We start from the raw sequence: 24,107 nt of genomic DNA, 5'->3' as shown, positions 1-24,107 counted from the left end.
GTTTTGGGGTGTCCCCCCTGACCCCCCCTCTCCCCGTATCCCCAGCCCGCGGGGTCGTGGGGCAGTTTTGGGGATCTCAGGGCGGTTTTGGGGTGTCCCCCTGACTCCCCCTCTCCCCGTATCCCCAGCCCGGGGGGTCCCAGGGTGGGTTTGGGATCTCAGGGCAGTTTTGGGGTCCCCAGGGGCGGTTTTGGGGTGTCCCCCCTGACCCCCCCTCTCCCCGTATCCCCAGCCCGCGGGGTCGCGGGGCAGGTTTGGGATCTCAGGGCGGTTTTGGGGTCGCGGGGCAGGTTTGGGATCTCAGGGCGGTTTTGGGGTGTCCCCCCTGACCCCCTCCTCTCCCCGTATCCCCAGCCCGCGGGGTCCCAGGGTGGGTTTGGGATCTCAGGGCAGGTTTGGGATCTCAGGGCGGTTTTGGGGTGTCCCCCTGACCCCCCCCTCTCCCCGTATCCCCAGCCCGCGGGGTCCCAGGGTGGGTTTGGGATCTCAGGGCGGTTTTGGGGTGTCCCCCCTGACCCCCTCCTCTCCCCGTATCCCCAGCCCGCGGGGTCGCGCCCGCCGCGCCGCTCCCGGCAGGGCTCGCTGGGCCGGACGGTGTCCGAGTGCTCCGAGGGTCGCGGCACCGCCTCGGAGCTGGAGCTGGGGGGCTCGGGGGGGTCCCTGGGGGGGGTCCCTGTGCCGCAGCCTCCGCTCCAGGGGCGGGGACAGCGCGTACCTGTCCCAGCGGGAGAGCCTGCAGCCCCCGCCGGGGCCCGGCTCCGAGGGCAGCGAGGAGGACCCCAACGGATACGTGAGCCCCACCTGCGCCCTGCGAGGTCAGGGGGGGCCCTGGGGGGGTCCCATCCTGCGGGGATGGGGCTGGGGGGTTCGGGGAGGGGGGGGGTCGCATCCCTTTGGGTCGGGTTTTAGGGTTCCCCCTGTCCCTGGGGGTATTTGTGGGGGTCCCATCCTGCTGGGATGGGGCTGGGGGGCTTTGGGGAGGGGGCGTCGCATCCCTTTGGGTCGGGTTTTAGGGTTCCCCCTGTCCCTGGGGGTATTTGTGGGGGTCTCATCCTGCTGGGATGGGGCTGGGGGCTCCCCTTATGCCTGGGGGTCTTGGGGAGGGGGCGTCACATCCCTTTGGGTCGGGTTTTAGGGTTCCCCCTGTCCCTGGGGGTATTTGTGGGGGTCCCATCCTGCTGGGATGGGTCTGGGGGGCTTGGGGGGGAGGGTTGCATCCCTTTGGGTCGGGTTTTAGGGTTCCCCCTGTCCCTGGGGGTCTTTATGGGGGTCCCATCCTGCTGGGATGGGGCTGGGGGCTCCCCTTATGCATCGTGGGGGTCTTGGGGAGGGCGGGGGGGGGGGTCTCGTTCCATTGGTTTGGGTTTTGGGGCTCCCCGCGTCCATGGGGGTCCTTATGGGGGGGGTCTGTCCTGTTGGATCAGGTTTTGGGGCTCTCCCTGTCTGTGGGGGTTTAGAGAGGGAGGGTCCCATCCCTTTGGGGAGGGTCCCATCCCTTTGGGTTGGGTTTTGGGGTTTCCTCTGTCCTTGGGGGTCCCTTTGGGGGGTGGTCCCATCCCACTGGGTTGGGTTTTGGGGCTCCCCCCGTTCATGGGGGTCCTTACTGGGGGCTCTGTCCCACTCGAATGGGGCTGGGGGTCTTGGGGAAAGGGCGGGGGGGTCCCCAATCCATTGGATCGGGATTTGGAGCTCCCTCCATCTGTGAGGGTCCTTTTGGGAGGGGTCCCATCCCACTGGGTGGGGTTTTGGGGCTCCCCCTGTCCGTGGGGTCCTTTAGGGGAGGGGTCCCATCCCACTGGGTTTGGTTTTGGGGCTCCCCCTGTCCCTGGGGGTCCTTTAGGGGAGGGTCCCATCCCATTGGGTGGGGTTTTGGGGCTCACCCCGTTCATGGGGGTCTTTGTGGGGGTCCCATCCTGCTGGGATGGGGCTGGGGGTCTTGGGGAAGGGAGGGGGGGTCCCCATCACATTGGATTGGGTCTGGGGGCTCCCGCTGACTGTGAGGGTCCTTTTGGGAGGGGTCCCATCCCTTTGGGTTGGGTTTTGGGGCTCCCCCCATCCATGGGGGTCCTTACTGGGGGCTCTGTTCACTGCATTGGGTCTGGGGTCTCCTCCCAGTTCATGGGGGGCCTTACTGGGGCCCCACTAGATCGGGTCTGGGGGTCCCATCCTGCAGGGTTTGGGGTTCCTGTGGCTCCGGGGGGGGTCCTACCCCTAATTTTGGGGGGTCCCTGTCCATTTTTGGGGTTTGGGGGCTCATTTAGGGGAAGCTCCTTTAGGATTTTAGGATTTTAGGACCCCCGTGAGGTCTCGGGGCTGGGGGAGGGTCCTGACCTTTATCTGCCCCCTCCCCTCCAGACCCCGCCGGGTGCTCGGCACCGGATGCCGGTGAGGAGGATGAGGATGAGGATGAAGAGTACGAATACATGAACCGGCCCGCCCAGCCCCGCCCGGCCTCGCTGGAAGAGCTGGGCTACGAATACATGGAACTGGGGGGCTGCGACCCCCCCCCCTCGAGGAGCGGGGAGACCCCCGGGACCCCCCAAAACCGAGGCTGACCGCGGAGAGGAAGAGGAGGAGGAGGAGGGAGACGAAGAGGAGGAAGATTACGAATACATGAACAAACAACCGCGGCTCAGCCGCTCCCTCCGCCACCACCACGGCTACACCGAGATGAGGCCGGGGGACCCTCCCGCGACCCCCGCCCGCCTTGAGGAGGGGGAGGATGAGGAGGGCGAGGAAGGTTACGAGGAGATGGAGGCGGTGCTGCGGCCCCGGTGCCGCCCCCTGCCCATGAAGCCCCTGCGGAGCTTGGAAGCCTCGGACTGCGCCTTCGATAACCCCGACTATTGGCACAGCCGCCTCTTCGCCAAGGCCCGCCGGACTTAGGGGGGACCCCTCCCCAAATTGGGGGGTGGGGGGCTCGCAGTGAATATGAAGGATCCCCCTCACCCCCACCCCAACCCCCCCAGCCGCGTTTGGGGGTCTCTCTGTGACTTTTTTTGCCTTTTTTTTGCCTTTTTTTCCACTCCCTCCCTGGGTTTTTTTTACGCCCCCCCCCAGGAGACCCCTCCCCATTTTTTCCTTCCTCCCCCCCCCATTTTTTTCCTTCCTCCCCCTCCCATTTTTTCCCCTTCCTCCTCCCTCATTTGGGGTCTCGGGGGTCCACGCGTGGGATTTCTGAAGGACCCCGGACTCATTTTATTTTCATTTTATCAGTGAAGGTTTGGGGGTGTCCTGGGATCCTTTTTTTTCCTCTTCCTCCCCGTTTTTTTTTACGCCCCCCCCCCAGGAGACCCCTCCCCATCTTTTCCTCCCCCTCCCATCTTTTCCTTCCACCCCCTCCCCATTTTTCCTTCCTCCTCCTCCTCCTCCCTCATTGAAGGTGCTCCCCAAATCCCTGGGGGGGGTCTGGGGGATCCCTGGGAGAATTTGGGGTCTCTTGAGGACCCCAGACTCATTTTATTTTCAGGTTCACCCTGCTGAGTGAAGGTTTGGGGGTGTCCCCCGCCCCCTGAGGTGGGGGGGACCCCCGGGATCCCTTTTTTGGGGGGGTTTCTCCTTTTTTGGGGGGTTTCTCCCCGGTTTTTCGGGTTGGGGGAGCCCCCGCTCAGGGATCACCCCCGGCCCCGGGGGTCGCGCGGGATGAATGAAAATAAAAGAATTTGAATAAAAAACGTCCGGGATGAGGCTTGGGGGGTCCGGGAGGGGATGGACCGGGGGATACCGGAGAGGAGACCGGGACCAAGGTCCGGGCACGGCGGCAGCCCCGGTGCCGGTACCGGGGTCATGGGGGGAGCACCGGACAGGGGGGTCCGGCGGGGTTGGAACCGTGGGGATGAGGCCGATGGGTGAGTCCGGGGTCACCGTCCGGGGACAGCAGGGACCGGTCCCGGTGTGGCCGCGGTGCCGGTGCTGGGGGGTAACAGGGCTGAGTGGGGCGGGGGTGGCGGGTCTGGGGGTTGTGAGTGAGAGAGGTGCTGCAGGGTTGGATCAGGAACATGCTGGGGACCCCAAAAGCGGAGGGAGGGGCAGATCCACCGCTCCCGGTGCTCTCCCGTTACCGAAATTCCCGTTCCCTCCTCCCGCCTACATTCCCCATCACCCCCCGCGCGCCGCTTCCGCTTTCACTCCCGCCTCCTCTCGCGAGAGCCGCGCTGCACGCCGGGAGTTGCAGTCCGCGGGGGCGGGGCTGCGCACACCACACCCCCGTCCGGGGCTTTGCGCGCGGGGCCCGCCGGGAGTTGTAGTCCGGGGGGGCGGGGAGGACTCGCGTTCCCAGCGTGCCGCGCGCGGAGCCCGCGCTCTGCCCTGCTCGCGCCTCCGGCTCGCGGTCCCGGGGGCTCCTCAGCGCCGGGCGGGGTGGGGGGAAGCTCGAGCAGGCCCGGGGGGCTCCGGGGGGCTCGGCGGGGCTCCCACCATGTCGGGCGAGGAGGAGGCCACCGAGCTCACCATCGCCGAGGACCTGGTGGTCACCAAGTACAAGATGGGGGGGGACATCGCCAACCGTGAGTGCTGGGCCGCGGTCGGGATGGAGGGGGTGGGGGGGGGGCGCTGAGGGGAAAGCGCTGAGGGGGAAGCGCTGAGGGCGGGGGGGGGAAGCGGCCGGGCCTGAGGGTGAAACCCCCGCGGGTGAGACCCCCGGGTTGGGGAGCGGTGTTTGGGGCTGGGGGGAGCTGTGCCGGTGTGACCCCCCCCGGCCCTACCCCCGGTACGGCGGGAGGCTCCCGGTGCTGGCGGGGCCCGGCCCCGCGCGGCCGCCGCCGCCGCTGCCGGCACGTGGTACCGCGCCCCACGTGCACCGGGGGAGCGGGGCCGGGCCTGCCGCCCCCCCCGTCCCCGGTGCTCCAGACCCCGCCGGTGCCGCTTTTGTTCACGTGTGACCCCCCCGGCCCATCTCCGGTACCGGAGAGGGGGGGCTGAACACCGAACGGCGGGGACGGGACGGGAGTGGGGGAGCCGCAGGTGGGGGGGCCTGGAGGGAACGGGGCTGTGCTGGGAATGGTGGGGTCCGGGTCTGGGAATGGGGCACGGAACCGGTCTGGGGGTCCTGTCCCGGGAACGAGACCTCGTACCGGGAACGGGGCTCCAGTTCTGGGGGTTCCGTCCCAAGAACGGGATCCTGTCCCAGGAACGCGGCTCCGGTTCTGGGAACACGGTCCGGTTCTGGGAATGGGGATCCAGCCCCGGGAACGGGATCCAGTCCCGGGAATGGGGTCCGGTTCTGGGAACGAGGGTCCGGTTTTGGGATTGGGGTCCCGAACCGGTCTGGGGGTCCTGTCTCGGTCAGGATGGGGGTCCTGTCCCGGGAATGAGGCTCCGGTTCTGGGAATGGGGTCCCGAACCGGTCTGGGGATTCCGTCCCAGGAACGGGGGTCCTGTCCCGGTAACAGGATCCGGTTCTGGGAACGGGGGTCCTGTCCCGGGAACGGGGTCCCGAACCGGTCTGGGGTTCCTGTCCCGGTCAGAACGGGGTTCCTGTCCCGGTAACGGGGCTCCAGCCGCTGCCCCCAGCCCCGCCAGGCTCTGCCCCCTCCTTTCCTCTCCCGGTTATTTTTTAAGGCCATTCCCGGTGTCCCGGCTCCCGGGACCGCCCGGACCGGTTCCGCGGGGCTCCCCGGTGTCCCCACCCCGCTTCCTGCTGACTGCGGAGCTTCTTTGGAGCCGCCGGTGGCCCGGGAGGCGCCTCGGGAGCCGGGATTCCCTTCGGGAAGGGAGGGAAGTTTGGCCGCCTCCCATCCCGGGGGGAAAGGCAGCTCCCAGCAGGTTGGGAAGAGCAAACACACACACAAAAAAACCCCAAAACGGCAAAAAAACCGCAAAAAAACCCCACAAAAAGAACAAACACACGCACACAAAAAAGTCCGGCAAAAAGACCCTTGCAGCTGTCGGTTTTTAGGGATGAAAAGTTCCTCAACTCCCTAAAAAACATCGGGAAGGAGAGAGGAATTCCAGGAGTTCCTGTTCATCTGATCCCCTGGAATGCTCTGAGGGTTTTTCCCCTTTATCTGCTTTTATTTTTTTATTATTATTATTATTTTTCCCTCTCCCTGTTTGTTTTATTCCCCCTCCGTGTCCCGCCGGGGCTCTTATCAGCAATGTTATCCTGGCTTTGAAATATTCCCAACTTTCCCATGGAAAAGTGCTGGGATCTGAAGGCCTTGCACAGGTGACAGAGGCACAGGAATTCTGAGGATTCCTGGGAATTCTGAGCACCCTGGGACAAAGGGGGAATGGGAGGGGACATTCCAGCACCCCTGAATGTTTTGGGATCCCATTCCAGGATCCTAGAATGTTTTAGGAATCCCTTGCCAGAATCCCAAAATATTTTGGGATCTCATTCCAAGATCCCAGAATGATTTGGGATCCCATTCCAGCACCCCAGAATACTTTAGGAATTCCAGTCCAGAATCTCAGAATATTTTGGGATCCAAGTCCAGCATCCCTGAATATTTTAGGGTCCCATTCCAGGATCCCAGAATATTTTGGGATCTCATTCCAAGATCCCAGAATATTTTAGGAATCCCTTTCCAAGATCCAGAATATTTTGGGATCCAAGTCCAGCATCCCTGAATATTTTAGGGTCCCAGTCCACGATCCCAGGATATTTTGGGATCCCATTCCAGCATCCCAAAATATTTTAGCATCCAATTCCAGGATCCCAGAATACTTTAGGATTCCTTTCCAGGATCCCAGAATATTTTAGGATCCCATTCCAGAATCCCAAAATATTTTGGGATCAAATTCCAGGATCCCAGAATATTTTGGGATCCCAGTCCAGGATCCCAGAATATTTTAGGATCCCATTCCAGAATCCCAAAATATTTTGGGATCAAATTCCAGGATCCCAGAATGCTTTAGGAATTCCATTCCAGGATCCCAGAATATTTTGGGATCGGCCCCGTGCAGGGAGCTGGATGAGCTCTGGGGCCACCTCTTTTGCCCAAGGCAGGCTGGAATTCCTGCTGGGTTATTTTGGGAGTGGAGCATTCCCCAAACATCCTGGGGCATTCCCTGAGTCAGCCCAGGGAAAACTGGGACTCGTGGGGGGGTGGCCTTTGATGTGTCCCAGTCATTCCCAAACCTGTTCCTATGGATTCCTTGGAAAACTGGGACTCGTGGGGTGGTGGCCTTTGATGTGTCCCAGTCATTCCCAAACCTGTTCCTATGGATTCCTTGGAAAACTGGGACTCATGGGGCAGCCTTTGATGTGTCCCAGTCATTCCCAAACCTGTTCCTATGGATTCCTTGGAAAACTGGGACTCGTGGGGGGGTGGCCTTTGATGTGTCCCAGTCATTCCCAAACCTGTTCCCCCTGAGCTCTGACTTGTCCCGAAGGAATTTGGCAGCGTGGCGCTTCCCTCTTCCCAAACAAGGGAAATAAATAAAATAGAATATGTGTTTATTCATATATATATATATAAAAGATAGGAATGAGTGAAATGAAAAAAAATGGAATTAAAACAAAATTTAGGCCTTTCCCGGGTGTGGAATCTCGGGAATAGGATTTGAGGTGTTGGATTTGGGGTTGTGAATCCATGAAAGGGATGGGAATCCCATGAAATGAATGGGAATCCCATGAAATTATTTGGAATCCCATGAAAGGGATGGGAACCCCATGAAAGGGATGGGAACCCCATGAAAGGGATGGGAACCCCATGAAATAAATGGGAACCCCATGAAAGGGGTGGGAACCCCATGAAATTATTGGGAACCCCATGAAATAAATGGGAATCCCATGAAATCAATGGGAATCCCATGAAATTATTGGGAATCCCATGAAAGGGATGGGAACCCCATGAAATCAATGGGAATCCCATGAAATAAATGGGAATCCCATGAAATAAATGGGAACCCCATGAAAGGGGTGGGAACCCCATGAAATAAATGGAAACCCCATGAAGGGGATGGGAACCCCATGAAAGGGATGGGAACCCCATGAAAGGGATGGGAACCCCATGAAAGGGATGGGAACCCCATGGGAACCCCATGAAATTATTGGGAACCCCCTGAAATGTATGGGGACCCCATGAAAGGGATGGGAATCCCATGAAATAAATGGGAACCCCCTGAAATGAATGAGAACCCCATGAAATGAATGAGAACCCCATGAAAGGGATGGGAACTCCATGGGAACCCTATGAAATAAATGGGAATCCCATGAAATTATTGGGAATCCCATGAAATGTATGGGGACCCCATGAAAGGGATGGGAACCCCATGGGAACCCCATGAAATCAATGGGAATCCCATGAAATTATTGGGAATCCTATGAAAGGGATGGGGACCCCATGAAATGGGTGGGAACCCCATAAAATGGATGAGAACCCCATAAAATGGATGAGAACCCCATGAAATGGATGGGAACCCCATGGGAACCCCATGAAATTATTGGGAACCCCCTGAAATGTATGGGGACCCCATGAAAGGGATGGGAACCCCATGGGAACCCCATGAAAGGGATGGGAACCCCATAAAATCAATGGAAAGCCCATGAAAGGGATGGGGACCCCATGAAGGGGATGGAAACCCCATGAAACAGATGGGAAACCCCATAAAATGGATGGGAACCCCATGAAATTATTGGGAACCCCATGAAATGAATGGGAACCCCATAAAATAAATGGGAACCCCATGAAAGGGATGGGAACCCCATAAAATCAATGGAAACCCCATGAAAGGGATGGAAACCCCATGAAAGGGATGGGAACCCCATAAAATCAATGGGAACCCCATGAAAGGGATGGGAACCCCATAAAATAAATGGGAACCCCATGAAATGGATGGGAACCCCATGAAATGAATGGGAATCCCATGAAATGAATGAGAACCCCATGAAATGAATGGAAACCCCATAAAATCAATGGAAAGCCCATAAAATGGATGGGAACCCCATACAATCAATGGGAACCCCATAAAATGGATGGGAACCCCATAAAATGTGGTTTTTTTGGGAATTTCAGGGGTGCTCCGTGCCGTGGTGGAGGCAGCGGCTCCTGGCGCCTCCGTGCTGTGCCTGTGTGAGAAGGGAGATGCCATGATCATGGAGGAGACAGGGAAAATCTTCAAGAAGGAAAAGGAAATGAAGAAAGGTGAGGATCTCCTTCCTGAGAATGAGGAATTCCCTGCTTTTAACCCCAAATCCTCCCTGCTGCAGCTCAGTTTCCATAATTGAAATAATTCCCTTGGGAGGGTGACTCTGCAGGGTTTGGGGCACTGGGATTTGTCACCAAATTCCCATCCTGAGGGTGCTGCAAGGAGGTTTAAGTGAGATATCAGGAAGAAATTCCTCCCTGTGAGGTGCTGGAATGGGATTCCCAACCCTTCAGAGTGACCCAGGGGTAGGAAAGGTGTCTCAGGAGGGTGGAAAAGCTTTAAAGGTCCCCAAAATCCCAAAATTGGAGGTGCTGGAAGTCACTGGAATGGATTTCCCATCCCTCTGAGTGACCCAGGCCAGGCTGGAGCAGCCTGGAATAGGGGAAGGTGTCCCAAGAGGGTGGAAAAGCTTTAAAGGTGACCCCAAATCCCAAAATTGGAGGTGCTGGGAGTAGGTTCAGGTGGGATATTGGGAAGAAAGAGGCACTGGAATGGGGGAAAGTGTCCCAAGAAGGTGGAATGGAGCTTCAAGGTCCCCAAATGGGGATTTAAGGTCCCCAAATCCCCAAACTGGAGGTGCTGGAAGTCACTGGAATGGAATTCCCATCCCTCTGAGTGTCCCAGGCCAGGCTGGGCTAGGGGAAGGTGTCCCAGGAGGGTGGAATGGAGCTTTAAGATCCCCAAATCTCAAAGTTGGAGGTGCTGGGAGTAGATTCAGGTGGGATATTGGGAAGAAAGAGGCATTGGAATGGGGGAAAGTGTCCTAAGAGGGTGGAGTGGAGCTTTAAGGTGACCCCAATCCCAAAGTTGGAGGTGCTGGGAGTAGATTTAGGTGGGATATCAGGAAGAAATTCCTCCCTGTGAGGTGCCAGAATGGAATCCCCATCCCTGCAAAGTGACCCAAGCCAGGCTGGAGCAGCCTGGAATAGGGGAAGGTGTCCCAGGAGGGTGGAATGGAGCTTTTAAGGTCCCCAAATGGGGATTTAAGGTCCCCAAATCCCAAAATTGGAGGTGCTGGAAATCACTGGAATGGAATTCCCATCCCTGCAAAGTGACCCAAGCCAGGCTGGAGCAGCCTGGAATAGGGGAAGGATCCCAAGAAGGTGGAGTGGAGCTTTAAGATCCCCAAATGGGGATTTAAGGTCCCCAAATCCCAAAATTGGAGGTGCTGGAAGGAGGTTTAGGTGGGATATTGGGAAGAAAGAGGCACTGGAATGGATTTCCCATTCTTTTAAGTGTCCTAGGCCAGGCTGGGCTAGGGGAAGGTGTCCCAAGAGGGTGGAATGGAGCTTTAAGGTCCCCAAATGGGGATTTAAGATCCCCAAAATCCCAAAACTGGAGGTGCTGGAAATCACTGGAATGGATTTCCCATCCCTCTGAGTGACCCAAGCCAGGCTGGACCAGCCTGGAATAGGGGAAGGTGTCCCAAGAGGGTGGAAAAGCTTTAAAGGTGACCCCAATCCCAAAATTGGAGGTGCTGGGAGTAGGTTCAGTGGGATATTGGGAAAAAATTCCTCTCTGTGAGGTGCCAGAATGGAATTCCCATCCCTGCAAGTATCCCTGGCCAGGTTGGAGCAGCCTGGAATAGGGGAAGGTGTCCCAAGAGGGTGGAATGGAGCTTCAAGGTCCCCAGATGAGGATTTAAGGTCCCCAAATCCCAAAATTTGAGGTGCTGGAAATCAGTGGAATGGATTTCCCATCCCTTTGAGTGACCCAAGCCAGGCTGGGCTAGGGGAAGGTGTCCCAGGAGGGTGGAATGGAGCTTTAAGGTCATTCCCAATCCCAAATCCCTGATTTTTTTCCCTGTTCCCTTGGCCAGGAATCGCCTTCCCCACGAGTATATCCGTCAATAACTGCGTGTGTCACTTCTCCCCGCTCAAGAGCGACCAGGATTACATCCTCAAGGACGGGGATTTGGTCAAAATGTGAGTGGGGATCCCAATCCATGGGAATCCATCCCCTCTCCCTTCCCAAAAAACCCCAAAACTCCAAAATCCCTCAGCTTCCAAAAACCTCTCAGACCAGCGCACGTTTTTGCCACGGCGTTAATTCCTTGTTAATTAAAGTTTAATAACGAGCCTGGAGGGGCTCTTGGGGGCAGCACTGCACGTGCTGGGGTCGAGCTGGGATTGCTGGAATTGCTGGGATTGCTGGGATTGGGATTGCTGGGATTGCTGGGATTGCTGGGATTCCTGGGAATTGCTGGAATTTCTGGAATTGCTGGGATGGCTGGGATTGCTGGGATTTCTGGGATTGCTGGAATTGCCGGGATTGCTGGGATTGCTGGGATGGCTGGAATTGCTGGGATTTCTGGGATTGCTGGGATTTCTGCGATTGCTGGGATGGCTGGGATTGCTGGGATGGCTGGGATTTCTGGGATTGCTGGGAATTGCTGGAATTGCCGGGATTGCTGGGATTGCTGGGATTGCTGGGATTTCTGCGATTGCTGGAATTGCTGGGATGGCTGGGATTGCTGGAATTGCTGGGATTGCTGGAATTGCTGGGATTGCTGGGATTGCCGGGATTGCTGGAATTCCTGGGATTGCTGGAATTGCTGGGATTTCTGGGATTGCTGGAATTGCCGGGATTGCTGGAATTCCTGGGATTGCTGGGATGGCTGGAATTGCTGGGATTTCTGGGATTGCTGGGATTTCTGGGATTGCTGGAATTGCCGGGATTCCTGGAATTGCTGGGATTGCTGGGATTGCCGGCATTGCTGGGATTGCCGGGATTGCCAGAATTGCTGGGATTGCCGGAATTCCCGGAATTGCTGGAATTGCCGGAATTGCTGGGATTGCTGGGAATTGCTGGGATTGCTGGAATTGCTGGGATTCCCATTTTGGTTCTGTTGCAGCGACCTGGGCGTGCACGTGGACGGCTTCATCGCCAACGTGGCGCACACCTTCGTGCTCGGCGCCTCCAAGGTGGGTTTGTCATCGGGGGGTGTCTGCTGGGACTGGGGCAGCCTTGGGGTGCCAGGGGCTCTGCAGCCACCCTGGAACCTCTGGGTCTGAGGTGGCACCACCCTCTGGGGTGTCAGGAGCCAAGGTAGCACCATCCTGGAACCTCTGGGTCCGAGGTGGCACCACCCTGGAACCTCTGGGTCTGAGGTGGCACCACCTTGGGGTGTCACATTCTGAGGTGGCACCACCCTGGAGCCTCTGGGACTGACGGAGCATCACCCTGGAGCCTCTGGGTTTGGGGTGGCAGCACCCTGGAGCTGCTGGGTCCAAGGTGGCACCACCTTGGGGTGTCACATTCTGAGTTGGCACCATCCTGGAACCTCTGGATCCAAGGTGGCACCACCCTGGAACCTCTGGGTTTGGGGTGGCAGCACCCTGAGGTGTCACATTCTGAGGTGGCACCACCCTGGAGCCTCTGGGACTGAGGGGGCAGCACCCTCTGGGGTGTCAGGAGCCAAGGTAGCACCATCCTGGAACCTTTGGGTCCAAGGTGGCACCACCCTGGAACCTCTGGGTCTGAGGGGGCACCACCTTGGGGTGTCACATTCTGAGTTGGCACCACCCTGGAACCTCTGGGGCCAAGGGGGCACCACCCTCTGGGGTGTCAGGATCCAAGGTAGCACCATCCTGGAACCTCTGGGTCCAAGGTAGCACCATCCTGGAACCTCTGGGTCCAAGGTGGCACCACCCTGGAGCTGCTGGGTCTGAGGTGGTACCACCCTGGAACCTCTGGGACTGAGGGGGCACCACTCTGGAGCTCCTGGGTCTGAGGTGGCACCACCCTGGAACCTCTGGGTTTGGGGTGGCGCCACCCTGGAGCTGCTGGGTCTGAGGTGGCACCACCCTGGGGTGTCACATTCTGAGTTAGCACCATCCTGGTGCTGCTGGGTCTGAGTTGACACCACCTTGAGGTGTCACATTCTGAGGTGGCACCACTCTGGAACCTCTGGACTGAGGGGGCACCATCCTGGAACCTCTGGGTCTGAGGTGGCACCACCTTGGGGTGTCACATTCTGAGGTGGCACCATCCCAAAGTCTGTGGATCCAAGGTGGCACCACCCTAGAGCCTCTGGATCCCAGGTGGCACCATCCTGGAGCGTCACATTCTGAGGTGGCACCACCCTGGAACCTCTGGGACTGAGGTGACACCACCCTGGAGCCTCTGGGTCTGAGGTGGTACCACCTTGGGGTGTCACATTCTGAGGTGGCACCACCCTGGAACCCCTGGAGCTGCTGGGTCTGAGGTGGCACCACCTTGGGGTGTCAGGATCCAAGGTGGCACCACCCTGGAACCTCTGGATCCGAGGTTGCACCATCCCAAAATCTCTGGATCCAAGGTGGCAGCACTCCAGGGTCCCCTTTTTCCTGCTGGAATTCCCAGGATGAACATTTTCCCATTCCCCACCCCAAAACCAATCCCTGCTTCCCAAAACCAATCCCTGTTTCCCCTTTTTCCTGCTGGAATTCCCAGGATGAACATTTTCCCATTCCCCACCCCAAAACCAATCCCTGTTTCCCCTTTTTCCTGCTGGAATTCCCTGGATGAACATTTCCCATTCCCCACCCCAAAACCAATCCCTGTTTCCCACTTTTCCCCTGGAATTTTGCCTTTTGATACCTTGGAAACTCCTGCTGTGAATTCCTCAGGTTATCCCGTTCTCTGGGAATAAATCCTGAGGAATAACTGGGAAAAACTGTCCTGGGAATGGTTTTGCTCCAGTGGTTTTGGGGGAAAAAGCCCAAAATTCCCCATTGGAATTTTGCTGCGTTCTTCCCAATCCATATTTTTGATTGCAGAGGGATGCCTGGACTGGGAACCCTCTGGAATTTTTTGGGGTTGGTTGGGACTTTTGGTTGGGACTTTTCCACTTCCCAGGCAGATTCCAGAGATTGGAATGAATCCCAAAACGTTGAATTTCCACTTTAAAACCCTCAGAAATCCCAGATTTTGGTGTTTTTTCCCAGGAAAATCCCGTGTCCGGCCGCAAAGCCGACGTCATCAAGGCAGCTCACCTGTGTGCCGAGGCCGCCCTGCGCCTGGTGAAACCCGGGAATCAGGTGGGAATTCTGGGAATTTTGGGCATCAAATGCACATTTGGGAATGTTGGGAATCAGCCCAGGGATTTTGGGAATCAGCCCAAGGGATTTTGGGACCCAACTCGTGGGATTTTTGTGGGAAATCTGGGAGCGGCCCTATGGAAAATGGATTTTTGGTTTTTTTCCTGTTGTTTTTGGAGGTGTTGGTGGGAAAAGTTTTGGGGTTTGTCCTAAAATGTTTGGGATTTATGGAAAGGTTGTGCTCGGGGTGGGGATTTTTTTATCCATAAAATTGTAAAATTGGGGTTTTTTTCTGTGTTTTTGTTGTTGTTTTAAATCCCAGAACACACAAGTGACAGAGGCCTGGAATAAAATCGCCCATGCGTTCCACTGCACACCCATTGAAGGTGAGGGGAAAAGGGGATTTCAGGGAAAAAGGGGATTTCAGGGAAAAAGGGGATTTCAGGGGAAAAAAGGGGATTTCAGGGGAAAAAAGGGGATTTCAGGGATAAAGGGGATTTCAGGGGAAAAAAGGGGATTTCAGGGGAAAAAAGGGGATTTCAGGGATAAAGGGGATTTCAGGGATAAAGGGGATTTCAGGGGAAAAAAGGGGATTTCAGGGATAAAGGGGATTTCAGGGAAAAGGGATAAAAGGGAAAAAAGAATTCCAGGGAAAAGGGATAAAAGGAAAAAGGGATAAAAGGGAAAAAAGAATTCCAGGGAAAAGGGATAAAAGGGAAAAGGGATAAAAGGGAAAAAGGAATTCCAGGGAAAAGGGATAAAAGGGAAAAGGATTCCAGGGAAAAGGAAATGTCAGGGAAAGGGGTCCCAGGAAAAAGGAATTCCAGGGAAAAAGGGAATTCCAAGGAAAGAGGTTCCAGGGAAAAGGGATCCCAGGGAGAAGAGGGATCACAGGGAAAAGGAGAATTTCAAGGAAAAGGGATCACAGGGAAAAAGGGATTCCAGGGAAAAGGAAATTTCAGGAAAAGGGAATTCCAGGGAAAATGATAAAAGGGATCCAGTAAAAGGGATTTCCAGGGAAAAGGGATAAAAAGGAAAAAGGAATTCCAGGGAAAAAGGGAATCCATGAAAAGGGGATTCTAGGGGAAAAGGGAATCACGGGGAAAGGGGAATTTCAGGGAAAGGGGAATCATGGAAAAAGGGAACACAGGGATAAAGGAATAATGGAAAAAAGAAATTCCAGGGAAAAGGGATTTCCAGGGAAATGGGGATCACAGGGAAAAGGGGATTCCAGGGAAAAGGGGTCCTGGGGAGAAGGGAAGGCTCTGGGGTTGCTGGATTGGGATCCTGGAGCTCATCCTGATCCTTTCCCCCATGGGCTCTCCCTGTTATTGGTTAAATTCCCTGGGATTCCAGGAATTCCTGCTGCCTCCAGAGTGGGTTGGGAATGTTGGGAATGCCGGGGGCTCTTCAGGGTTGGGCTGGGAGTGAGGGGTGGGAAAAGGGGGGAAATGCCCCAAAATCCCTCTGGATTGGGGTGGGAGGGAAAAGGGGGGAATCCCCCAAAATCTGGATCCCAGTACAGACCAGTCCAACCCAGTACAGACCAGTCCAACCCAGTACAGACCAGTCCAACCCACTGGTGTGCAGTGCCTGGAGCTCCCAGTGCATTGCAGTAACCCCAGTCCATCCCAGTAACCCCAGTCCACCCCAGTCCATCCCAGTAACCCCAGTCCATCCCAGTAACCCCAGTCTATCCCAGTTAACCTCGGTCCACCCCAGTCCACCCCAGTCCATCCCAGTAACCCCAGTCCATCCCATTAACCTCATTCCACCCCAGTCCCTCCCAGTCCCTCCCAGTCCACCCCAGTCCGTCCCAGTCCCTCCCAGTCCGTCCCAGTCCATCCCAGTCCACCCCAGTCCGTCCAGTCCACCCCAGTCCCTTCCAGTCCCTCCCATTCCACCCCAGTCCCTCCCAGTCCCTCCCAGTCCGTCCCAGTCCCTCCCAGTCCATCCCAGTCTATCCCATTCCATCCCAGTCCCTTCCAGTCCCTCCCATTCCACCCCAATCCCTCCCAGTCCGTCCCAGTCCCTCCCAGTCCATCCCATTCCGTCCCAGTCCGTCCCATTCCACCCCAGTCCCTCCCATTCCACCCCAGTCTATCCCATTCCATCCCAGTCCCTTCCAGTCCCTCCCATTCCACCCCAATCCCTCCCAGTCCGTCCCAGTCCACCCCAGTCCCTCCCAGTCCATCCTAGTCCCTCCCATTAACCCCAGTTTGTCCCAGTCCGTCCCAGTCCCTCCCAGTCCATCCCATTCCACCCCAGTCCCTCCCAGTCCATCCCAGTCCCTCCCATTAACCCCAGTTTGTCCCAGTCCGTCCCAGTCCCTCCCAGTCCATCCCATTCCACCCCAGTCTATCCCAGTCGGTCCCAGTCCATCCCATTCCGTCCCATTCCGTCCCAGTCCGTCCCAGTTTGTCCCAGTCCGTCCCATTCCGTCCCAGTCTGTCCCAGTCCGTCCCAGTCCCTCCCAGTCCGTCCCAGTCTGTCCCAGTCTGTCCCAGTCCCTCCCATTCCGTCCCAGTCCGTCCCAGTCCCTCCCAGTCCATCCCAGTCCATCCCAGTCCGTCCCAGTTTGTCCCAGTCGGTCCCAGTGAGCCGTGTTCCCGCAGGGATGTTGTCGCACCAGCTGAAGCAGCACGTGATCGACGGGGAGAAAACCATCATCCAGAACCCCTCGGACCAGCAGAAGTGAGAGGGGCAAAAACTGGGGGGAAAATTGGGGGGTTAGGGTGAGAAATGAGATCAGGGTGAGAAATGGGGTCGGGGGCAAAAATGGGGGGACTGGGGGGCAAAAAGGGGGGGATTGGGGGGCAAAAATGGGGGGATTGGGGGGCAAAAAATGAGGGGATTGGGGGGCAAAAATGGGGAGGGTCAGGGGCAAAAAATGAGGGGATTGGGGGGCAAAAATGGGGAGGGTCAAGGGCAAAAATGGGGGGATTGGGGGGCAAAAATGGGGAGGTTCAGGGGCAAAAATGGGGAAGGTCAAGGGCAAAAACTGGGGGGATTGGGGGGCAAAAATGGGGGGAGTCAGGGGCAAAAATGGGGAGGGTCAAGGGCAAAAACTGAGGGGAGTCAGGGGCAAAAATGGGGAAGGTCAAGGGCAAAACTGGGGGGATTGGGGGGCAAAAAGGGGGAGGGTCAAGGGCAAAAACTGGGGGGGGTCAGGCAAAAATTGAGGTCAGGGTGAGAAATGGGGTCAGGGGCAAAAATTGGGGGGAATATTGGGGGGTTAGGGTGAAAAATGAGATCAGGGTGAGAAATGGGGTTGGGGCAAAAATGGGGGGATTGGGGGGCAAAAATGGGAGGATTGGGGGGCAAAAATGGGGAGGGTCAGGGGCAAAAATGGGGGGAGTCAAGGGCAAAAATGGGGGGATTGGGGGGCAAAAATGGGGAGGGTCAAGGGCAAAAACTGGGGGGGGGTCAGGCAAAAATTGAGGTGAGGGTGAGAAATGGGGTCAGGGGCAAAAATCGAGGTCAGGGGAGAAGTGTGGGGGGGATCAGGGCAAAAATGGGGGTCAGGGGGCAAGAACTGGGGGGTTAGGGGGAAAATTAGGGGGTTAGGGGGAGAAATGGGATCAGGGTGAGAAATGGGGGGTCAGGAGAACAATGGGACCAGGAGGAAAATGATGGGGTCAGGATGAGAAACAGGAGCTCTTGGAAGGGAGGAATTTCCAGGAATTTTCAGGAATGCTCTGGCTCTCCTGGAAGGTTTTGGCTTTCCTGGAAAGTTCTGAATTCCCAGCAATGCTTTTGGGCCTTCCTGGAAGCTTTTCCCTCCAGAATTCCCAGATTTTCCTGCCTCCCCAACCCCTTTTTATCCCTCTCCCCACCCCAGGAAGGACCACGAAAAAGCCGAATTCGAGGTGCACGAAGTCTACGCCGTCGACGTCCTCGTCAGCAGCGGCGAGGGGAAGGTGAGGCCGCGCATCCCTGATGAAACCCCAGGAATTCCCGAGCTCCAGGAGCTCTCCAGATTCCGGGAATCTCCCCTGGGAATGTCTTTGCAGGCCAAGGACGCGGGGCAGAGAACCACGATTTACAAGAGGGACCCCTCCAAGCAGTACGGGCTGAAGATGAAAACCTCGCGCGCCTTCTTCAGCGAGGTGGAGCGGCGCTTCGACACCATGCCCTTCACCCTCAGGTAAAACTGGGAATTCTGGGGCTGGGAATTCCACCTGGGATACCTGGATAGGGCTGGAATTCCACCTGGGATACCTGGATGGGGCTGGGGTACCTGGATATAGGGCTGGGATTCCAGGGAAATCCTGGATGGGGTTGGGGTTCCTGGATAGAGCTGGGATTTCTTCAGCGAGGTGGAGCGGTGCTTCGACACCATGCCCTTCACCCTGAGGTAAAACTGGGAATTCTGGGGCTGGGAATTCCACCTGGGACACCTGGATAGGGCTGGAGTCCCACCTGGGATACCTGGATAGGGCTGTGATACCTGGATATAGGGCTGGAATTCCAGGGAAATCCTGTGTGGGGTTGGGGTTCCTGGATACAGCTGGGATTTCAGGGAAATCCCTGGGATTTCTTCATCGAGGTGGGGTGGTGCTTCGACACTGTGCCCTTCACCCTCAGGTGATCCCGGGAATTCTGGGGCTGGGAATTCCACCTGGGATACCTGGATGGGGCTGGGATTCCAGGGAAATCCTGTATGGCATTGGGGTTCCTAGATATAGGGCTGGGATCCCAGGGAAATCCCTGGTATTTCTTCATCGAGGTGGAGCGGCGCTTTGACACCGTGCCCTTCACCCTCAGGTAATCCCAGGAATTCTGGGGCTGGGATGGGGCTGGAAATTCCACCTGGGATACCTGGATAAGGATGGGGTACCTGGATAGGGCTGGAATTCCACCTGGGATACCTGGATGGTGTTGGGGTCCCACCTGGGATACCTGGATGGGGCTGGAATTGCAGGGATTGGAGCCTTTGCCAGACAGGAGTGTCTAGGTTGGCTCAGGTGTGCCCAGCCGTGATCCCAGGTGCTCTCAGCTGTGCCCAGGTGTGATCTCAGATGCTCCCAGGTGTGCTCAGGTACACTCAGGTGTGCCCAGGTGTACCCAGGTGTACACTTAGGGTTGCCCAGGTGTGCTCAGGTGTGCCCAGGTGCACTCAGGTAGGATCCCAGGTGTGCTCAGGTGCACTCAGGCACTTCCAGGTGTGCCAGGCACGATCTGAGGTGTGCCCAGGTGTGCTCAGGTGTCATTCCAGGTGTGCTCAGGTGTGATTCCAGGTTCACTCAGGTGTGCTCAGGTGTGATTCCAGGTGTGCTCAGGTGTGATTCCAGGTTCACTCAGGTGCACTCAGGCACTCCCAGGTGTGCTCAGGTGTGCCCAGGTGCACTCAGGCACAATCCAAGGTGCACTGAGGTGTGCTCAGGTGTGCTCAGGTGCACCCAGGTGTGCTCAGGTGCACTCAGGTGTGCCCAGGTGTGCTCAGGCACTCCCAGGTGTGCCCAGGTGTGCCCAGGTGTGCTCAGGTGCGCTGTCCCCCCAGGGCACTGGAGGATGAGAAGAAGGCGCGCATGGGGGTGGTGGAGTGCGCCAAGCACGAGCTGCTGCAGCCCTTCAACGTCCTCTACGAGAAGGAAGGTGAGACTGGGACACCTGGGGGACACCTGGGGGACACAGGGGTCAGGTGAGGCCTGAGGGGACAGGTGAGACCATGGGGGACACCTGGGGCTACAGGTGGGGACACCTGGGGGGACAGGCAAGACCATGGGGGACACAGGGGATCAGGTGAGGAGGAGCCCAGGTGAATTTGGATCTGCAGAGCCGCTCACAGCAGGAATTGCAGGTCCTGGCAGGTGTAAGGAGCAGGGATTGAAGGTCCTGGCAGGGCAGTGGCTCAGGTTAACCCCCAGGTGCTCAGGTTAACCCCCAGGTCTTGGCAGGGCTGTAGCTCAGGTTAACCCCCAGGTGCTCAGGTTATCCCCCAGGTCCTGGCAGGGCTGTGGCTCAGGTTAACCCCCAGGTCCTTGCAGGGCTGTGGCTCAGGTTAACCCCCAGGTGCTCAGGTTAACCCCCAGGTCTTGGCAGGGCTGTAGCTCAGGTTAACCCCCAGGTCCTGGCAGGGCAGTGGCTCAGGTTAACCCCCAGGTCCTGGCAGGGCAGTGGCTCAGGTTAACCCCAGGTCCTGGCAGGGCTGTGGCTCAGGTTAACCCCCAGGTGCTCAGGTTAACCCCCAGGTCCTGGCAGGGCTGTGGCTCAGGTTAACCCCCAGGTCCTGGCAGGGCTGTGGCTCAGGTTAACCCCCAGGTGCTCAGGTTATCCCCCAGGTCCTGGCAGGGCTGTGGCTCAGGTTAACCCCCAGGTCCTGGCAGGGCTGTGGCTCAGGTTAACCCTCAGGTCCTGGCAGGGCTGTGGCTCAGGGTCAGCCCCAGTTCCTGGCAGGGCTGTGGCTCAGGGTTGCCCCCAGGTGCTCAGGTTAACCCCCAGGTCCTGGCAGGGCTGTGGCTCAGGGTCAGCCCCAGGTCCTGGCAGGGCTGTGGCTCAGGTTAACCCCTGGGTGCTCAGGTTAACCCCCAGGTCCTGGCAGGGCAGTGGCTCAGGTTAACCCCCAGGTCCTGGCAGGGCAGTAGCCCAGGTTAAGCCCCAGTTCCTGGCAGGGCTGTAGCTCAGGTTAACCCCCAGGTCCTGGCAGGGCTGTGGCTCAGGGTCAGCCCCAGGTCCTGGCAGGGCTGTGGCTCACGTTAACCCCCAGGTCCTTGCAGGGCTGTGGCTCAGGGTCAGCCCCAGTTCCTGGCAGGGCTGTGGCTCAGGGTTGCCCCCAGGTGCTCAGGTTATCCCCCAGGTCCTGGCAGGGCTGTGGCTCAGGTTAACCCCCAGGTCCTGGCAGGGCTGTAGTTCAGGTTAACCCCCAGGTGCTCAGGTTATCCCCCAGGTCCTGGCAGGGCTGTGGCTCAGGTTAAGCCCCAGGTCCTGGCAGGAAGGTGGCTCAGGGTCAGCCCCAGGTCCTGGCAGGGCTGTGGCTCAGGTTAACCCCCAGGTCCTGGCAGGGCTGTAGTTCAGGTTAACCCCCAGGTGCTCAGGTTATCCCCCAGGTCCTGGCAGGGCAGTGGCTCAGGTTAACCCCCAGGTCCTGGCAGGGCAGTAGCTCAGGGTCAGCCCCAGGTCCTGGCAGGGCTGTGGCTCACGTTAACCCCCAGGTCCTTGCAGGGCTGTGGCTCAGGTTAACCCCCAGGTCCTGGCAGGGCTGTGGCTCAGGGTTGCCCCCAGGTGCTCAGGTTAACCCCCAGGTCCTGGCAGGGCTGTGGCTCACGTTAACCCCAGGTCCTGGCAGGGCTGTGGCTCAGGTTAACCCCCAGGTCCTGGCAGGGCTGTGGCTCAGGTTAACCCCTGTGTGCCCACAGGGGAGTTCGTGGCCCAGTTCAAGTTCACGGTGCTGCTGATGCCCAACGGCCCCATGAGGATCACGAGCGGCCCCTTCGAGCCCGAGCTCTACAAATCCGACCTGGAGGTGCAGGACGGGGAGCTCAAGGTAAGCTCATCATTAATATTAATCATTAATAATGCTAATATGCAAATTAAGTACCTGTGTAAACGTAAAATTATTTCATTTGTATTTCCATATGAAATATTCATAGGAAAAATGTATCTATATAGTATTTTTATTAATTATATTGTTTTTTAATAGTTATATTTACTTGGAAAATAAAACAGAAAATACATTTATAATTGTTATTAATATTAATGGATTAATTGCTAATCAGTAATAAATCTTTATATATAAATAAATTTAAAACTAAACTTTTATATATAATAAATATAAAATAGTATAAATTGTGTCTAAATAAAATATACAGTAAATAAAAATCTCTAATAAATTTATACAGTTATTAATATATATAACAATATAAAGATTACATTAATTATATAGCCTAACTAATAGCCTATTAATTAGATTATAAATTATATATTTATATGAATAGATATATAAATATAGATAACACATAGTCTAATTAATATATTAAGGAGTGAAATAGTAGCATTTTCATCTTAATTTAAAATTAATAACTGGAATAATAATGATAATATTGAGAATGAAAATGGTGATAATTGAAATATGAACAACTGAAGTATTATTGAAATATTTAATATCGAATATTTAATAATTGAAAGGGTAATACATACAATTAAAAATAAATTAATAATAAATATATTATTCATTTGGTTTATTATTTATTAATTTATTAATAAATGAATAGTTAATTTAAATTAATAAATTAAAAATTGCTAATTAATAAAGCAGCACCTCCCCAGGGTCACCTATCCTTGCTCCCATGGAGGGGAGACGAAGGAAAGGGAACCAAAACCCCACAAAATGACCCAAATTCCCAAATTTATTATTATCCAAAAAAACCCCAGGATCATTTCCCACCTCCTCACCCCTTCCCTCCTTTCCAGGCCCTTCTACAAAGCTCTGCCAGCCGGAAGACTCAGAAAAAGAAGAAAAAGAAGGTAAAATCAGTCACATTTTATGCTGGGAATTCCCAAATTCAGAATTTTGGGGTTTTTTAATGGAAAATAACCTGAAAAATCCCTGGATTTGTCCCCACAGGCTTCCAAAAACGCTGAAAACGCCACCACGGGGGAGACGGCAGAGGAGAACGAGGCCGGCGACTGAGAGCCCTTGGAGTTCTCAAATCGCCCCTTTTTTCCCCAAAAAAAAACCCCCAGAAAAACAAAATTCCATCCAGAAACGAAAGAATCTGGCACCGGTGTTGGTCCAGGCAGTCTGGAATTCCCACAGAATCCAACAGCTCCCGTTGACTTTGCCAAGGAGGGAGGAATCTCTCGGCCACTTCAGACTTCCAAAAGAAAAAAAAAAAGAGAATAAAAACACCCCAGAAAGAGCAGCAAAAGAAAAATTAATGAAAATTAGGAGTGAAAGTCGCTATTAAATCCTTAATATTCCCCATGTTTGGAGAGGTGAATTTGTAAAATCCAGGGAGAGGGAGTGGAGGGAGCTGCTGGTTCCTTCCTCCTCCTCCTCTTTGTCCTGCTGCCTTTTTTATTTTTTTAATTTTTTCCCTTTGGAAATTTTCACCAAAAAAAAACCCCCCAAAAAAACCCAAGTGATTCCACCCAGAAAAGTGCCCTGTGCGAGCAATCCAGGATTTTATCTTTTCCCTCTTTGGGATTGTACTTTAAGAATTGGGAAAAAAATCCAAATTTTAAGTTCCCCCATCCACCCACTCACCCACCAGGAGCCTTTTCTGCCTCTGCCTTGATTTATGGGATTTCAAAAAAAAAAAAATCGCTATTTTTTAACACAAACTGGTTTTTAAAATAATCCAAACCCTCTGGAAGCCGCCGACATTCCGGCCTTGCGGAGCTGAATTCCCTAAAAACCCCCGGGTTTGGGTGTTTTTTATCCTTCCCAATATCCCCGGGAGCACATTCCACCTTTTCCCCGTGAGCCAGAGGATAATTTTTATTTCACTTTTTCCCTCAGGATTCTTTGCTAATTTTGAGGGGAAAAAAATAAAAAACAAAAATCCCACCAGAATTCCTCAGGGGAGAGGTGAGGGAAGCGCTGATCCGGGATAGGCCCGAGCCTAGGGGTATCGCTCTTTTATAGTCAATTTTTTACAAAAAAACCACATAAAAACGAGAAAAAAAAGCCGATTAAACGCCGTCAGTTGAATGTTTGAGGTTTTTTTTTTTCTTTGCCGGTACCCCTGGTTCTTTTTTTCCCCTCAAGTTTTTGGGAATTCTGATTCCCGCCTTACCCAACATTCCCGGGCGTTCTCCGCAGGCCGCGGTGCTTCCTCCTCGAAATCCGAGTTTTCCACCCCAAAATAAAAAAAAACAAAAAACTCCACACGTGCAAATGTTACCAAAGTCAAATAAAAGAGAATAAACGATGCGATATTGGATTTTATTCCGGGTTTTTTTCTTCCGTCTTTCTCTGGGGATTTGGGATTGTGGGGTGGAACCCGCCTGGGCGGGTTTGGTGTTGGAAAATGGGATTTTTGAGGGGAA

General features: G+C 55.5%; 2 protein-coding genes across 3 annotated transcripts in view; both read left to right on the top strand.

Moving 5' to 3' along the window:
• Positions 1-3,630, top strand: part of ERBB3 (erb-b2 receptor tyrosine kinase 3) — a 32,081-nt gene extending 28,451 nt beyond the window's left edge. The window contains 4 exon segments of the mRNA XM_071419677.1: positions 541-663; positions 665-815; positions 2,356-2,519; positions 2,521-3,630. Coding sequence (XP_071275778.1) covers positions 541-663; positions 665-815; positions 2,356-2,519; positions 2,521-2,886 — 804 coding nt within the window. The 3' untranslated portion in view covers positions 2,887-3,630.
• Positions 3,631-4,346: 716 nt separating this feature from the next.
• PA2G4 (proliferation-associated 2G4) lies at positions 4,347-24,006 on the top strand. 2 transcript variants are annotated; one of them, XM_071419679.1, is made up of 14 exons: positions 4,347-4,505; positions 8,961-9,089; positions 10,913-11,018; positions 11,948-12,017; positions 14,022-14,114; positions 14,437-14,500; positions 16,730-16,808; positions 17,956-18,034; positions 18,128-18,223; positions 18,434-18,471; positions 19,618-19,712; positions 21,473-21,600; positions 22,527-22,580; positions 22,681-24,006. In XM_071419679.1, the coding sequence occupies exons 1-14, from the start codon at positions 4,418-4,420 to the stop codon at positions 22,744-22,746; spliced, it is 1,185 nt and encodes a 394-aa protein (XP_071275780.1). In that variant the 5' UTR covers positions 4,347-4,417; the 3' UTR covers positions 22,747-24,006. The 2 variants fall into 2 exon arrangements, with proteins under 2 accessions (XP_071275780.1, XP_071275782.1); XM_071419681.1 differs by lacking the exon at positions 18,434-18,471 and having other exon boundaries at positions 18,128-18,261.
• Positions 24,007-24,107: the final 101 nt, after the last annotated feature.

The sequence above is a fragment of the Agelaius tricolor genome, unplaced genomic scaffold, assembly GCF_023055355.1.
Source record: "Agelaius tricolor isolate 1412-34295 unplaced genomic scaffold, bAgeTri1.0.p SCAF_114, whole genome shotgun sequence".
NCBI classification, from domain to species: domain Eukaryota; kingdom Metazoa; phylum Chordata; class Aves; order Passeriformes; family Icteridae; genus Agelaius; species Agelaius tricolor.
This window is presented reverse-complemented; position numbering and strand designations above follow the sequence as displayed.

What these genes read in the sequence shown, in the direction of transcription:
- PA2G4 (XM_071419679.1), top strand. Translation starts at nt 4,418, where the DNA reads ATGTCGGGCGAGGAGGAGGCCACCGAGCTCACCATCGCCGAGGACCTG. An exon ending in TGGTGAAACCCGGGAATCAG is followed by an intron (nt 14,115 to 14,436) that starts GTGGGAATTCTG and finishes TTTAAATCCCAG; the next exon opens with AACACACAAGTGACAGAGGC. An exon ending in CCACTGCACACCCATTGAAG is followed by an intron (nt 14,501 to 16,729) that starts GTGAGGGGAAAA and finishes GTGTTCCCGCAG; the next exon opens with GGATGTTGTCGCACCAGCTG.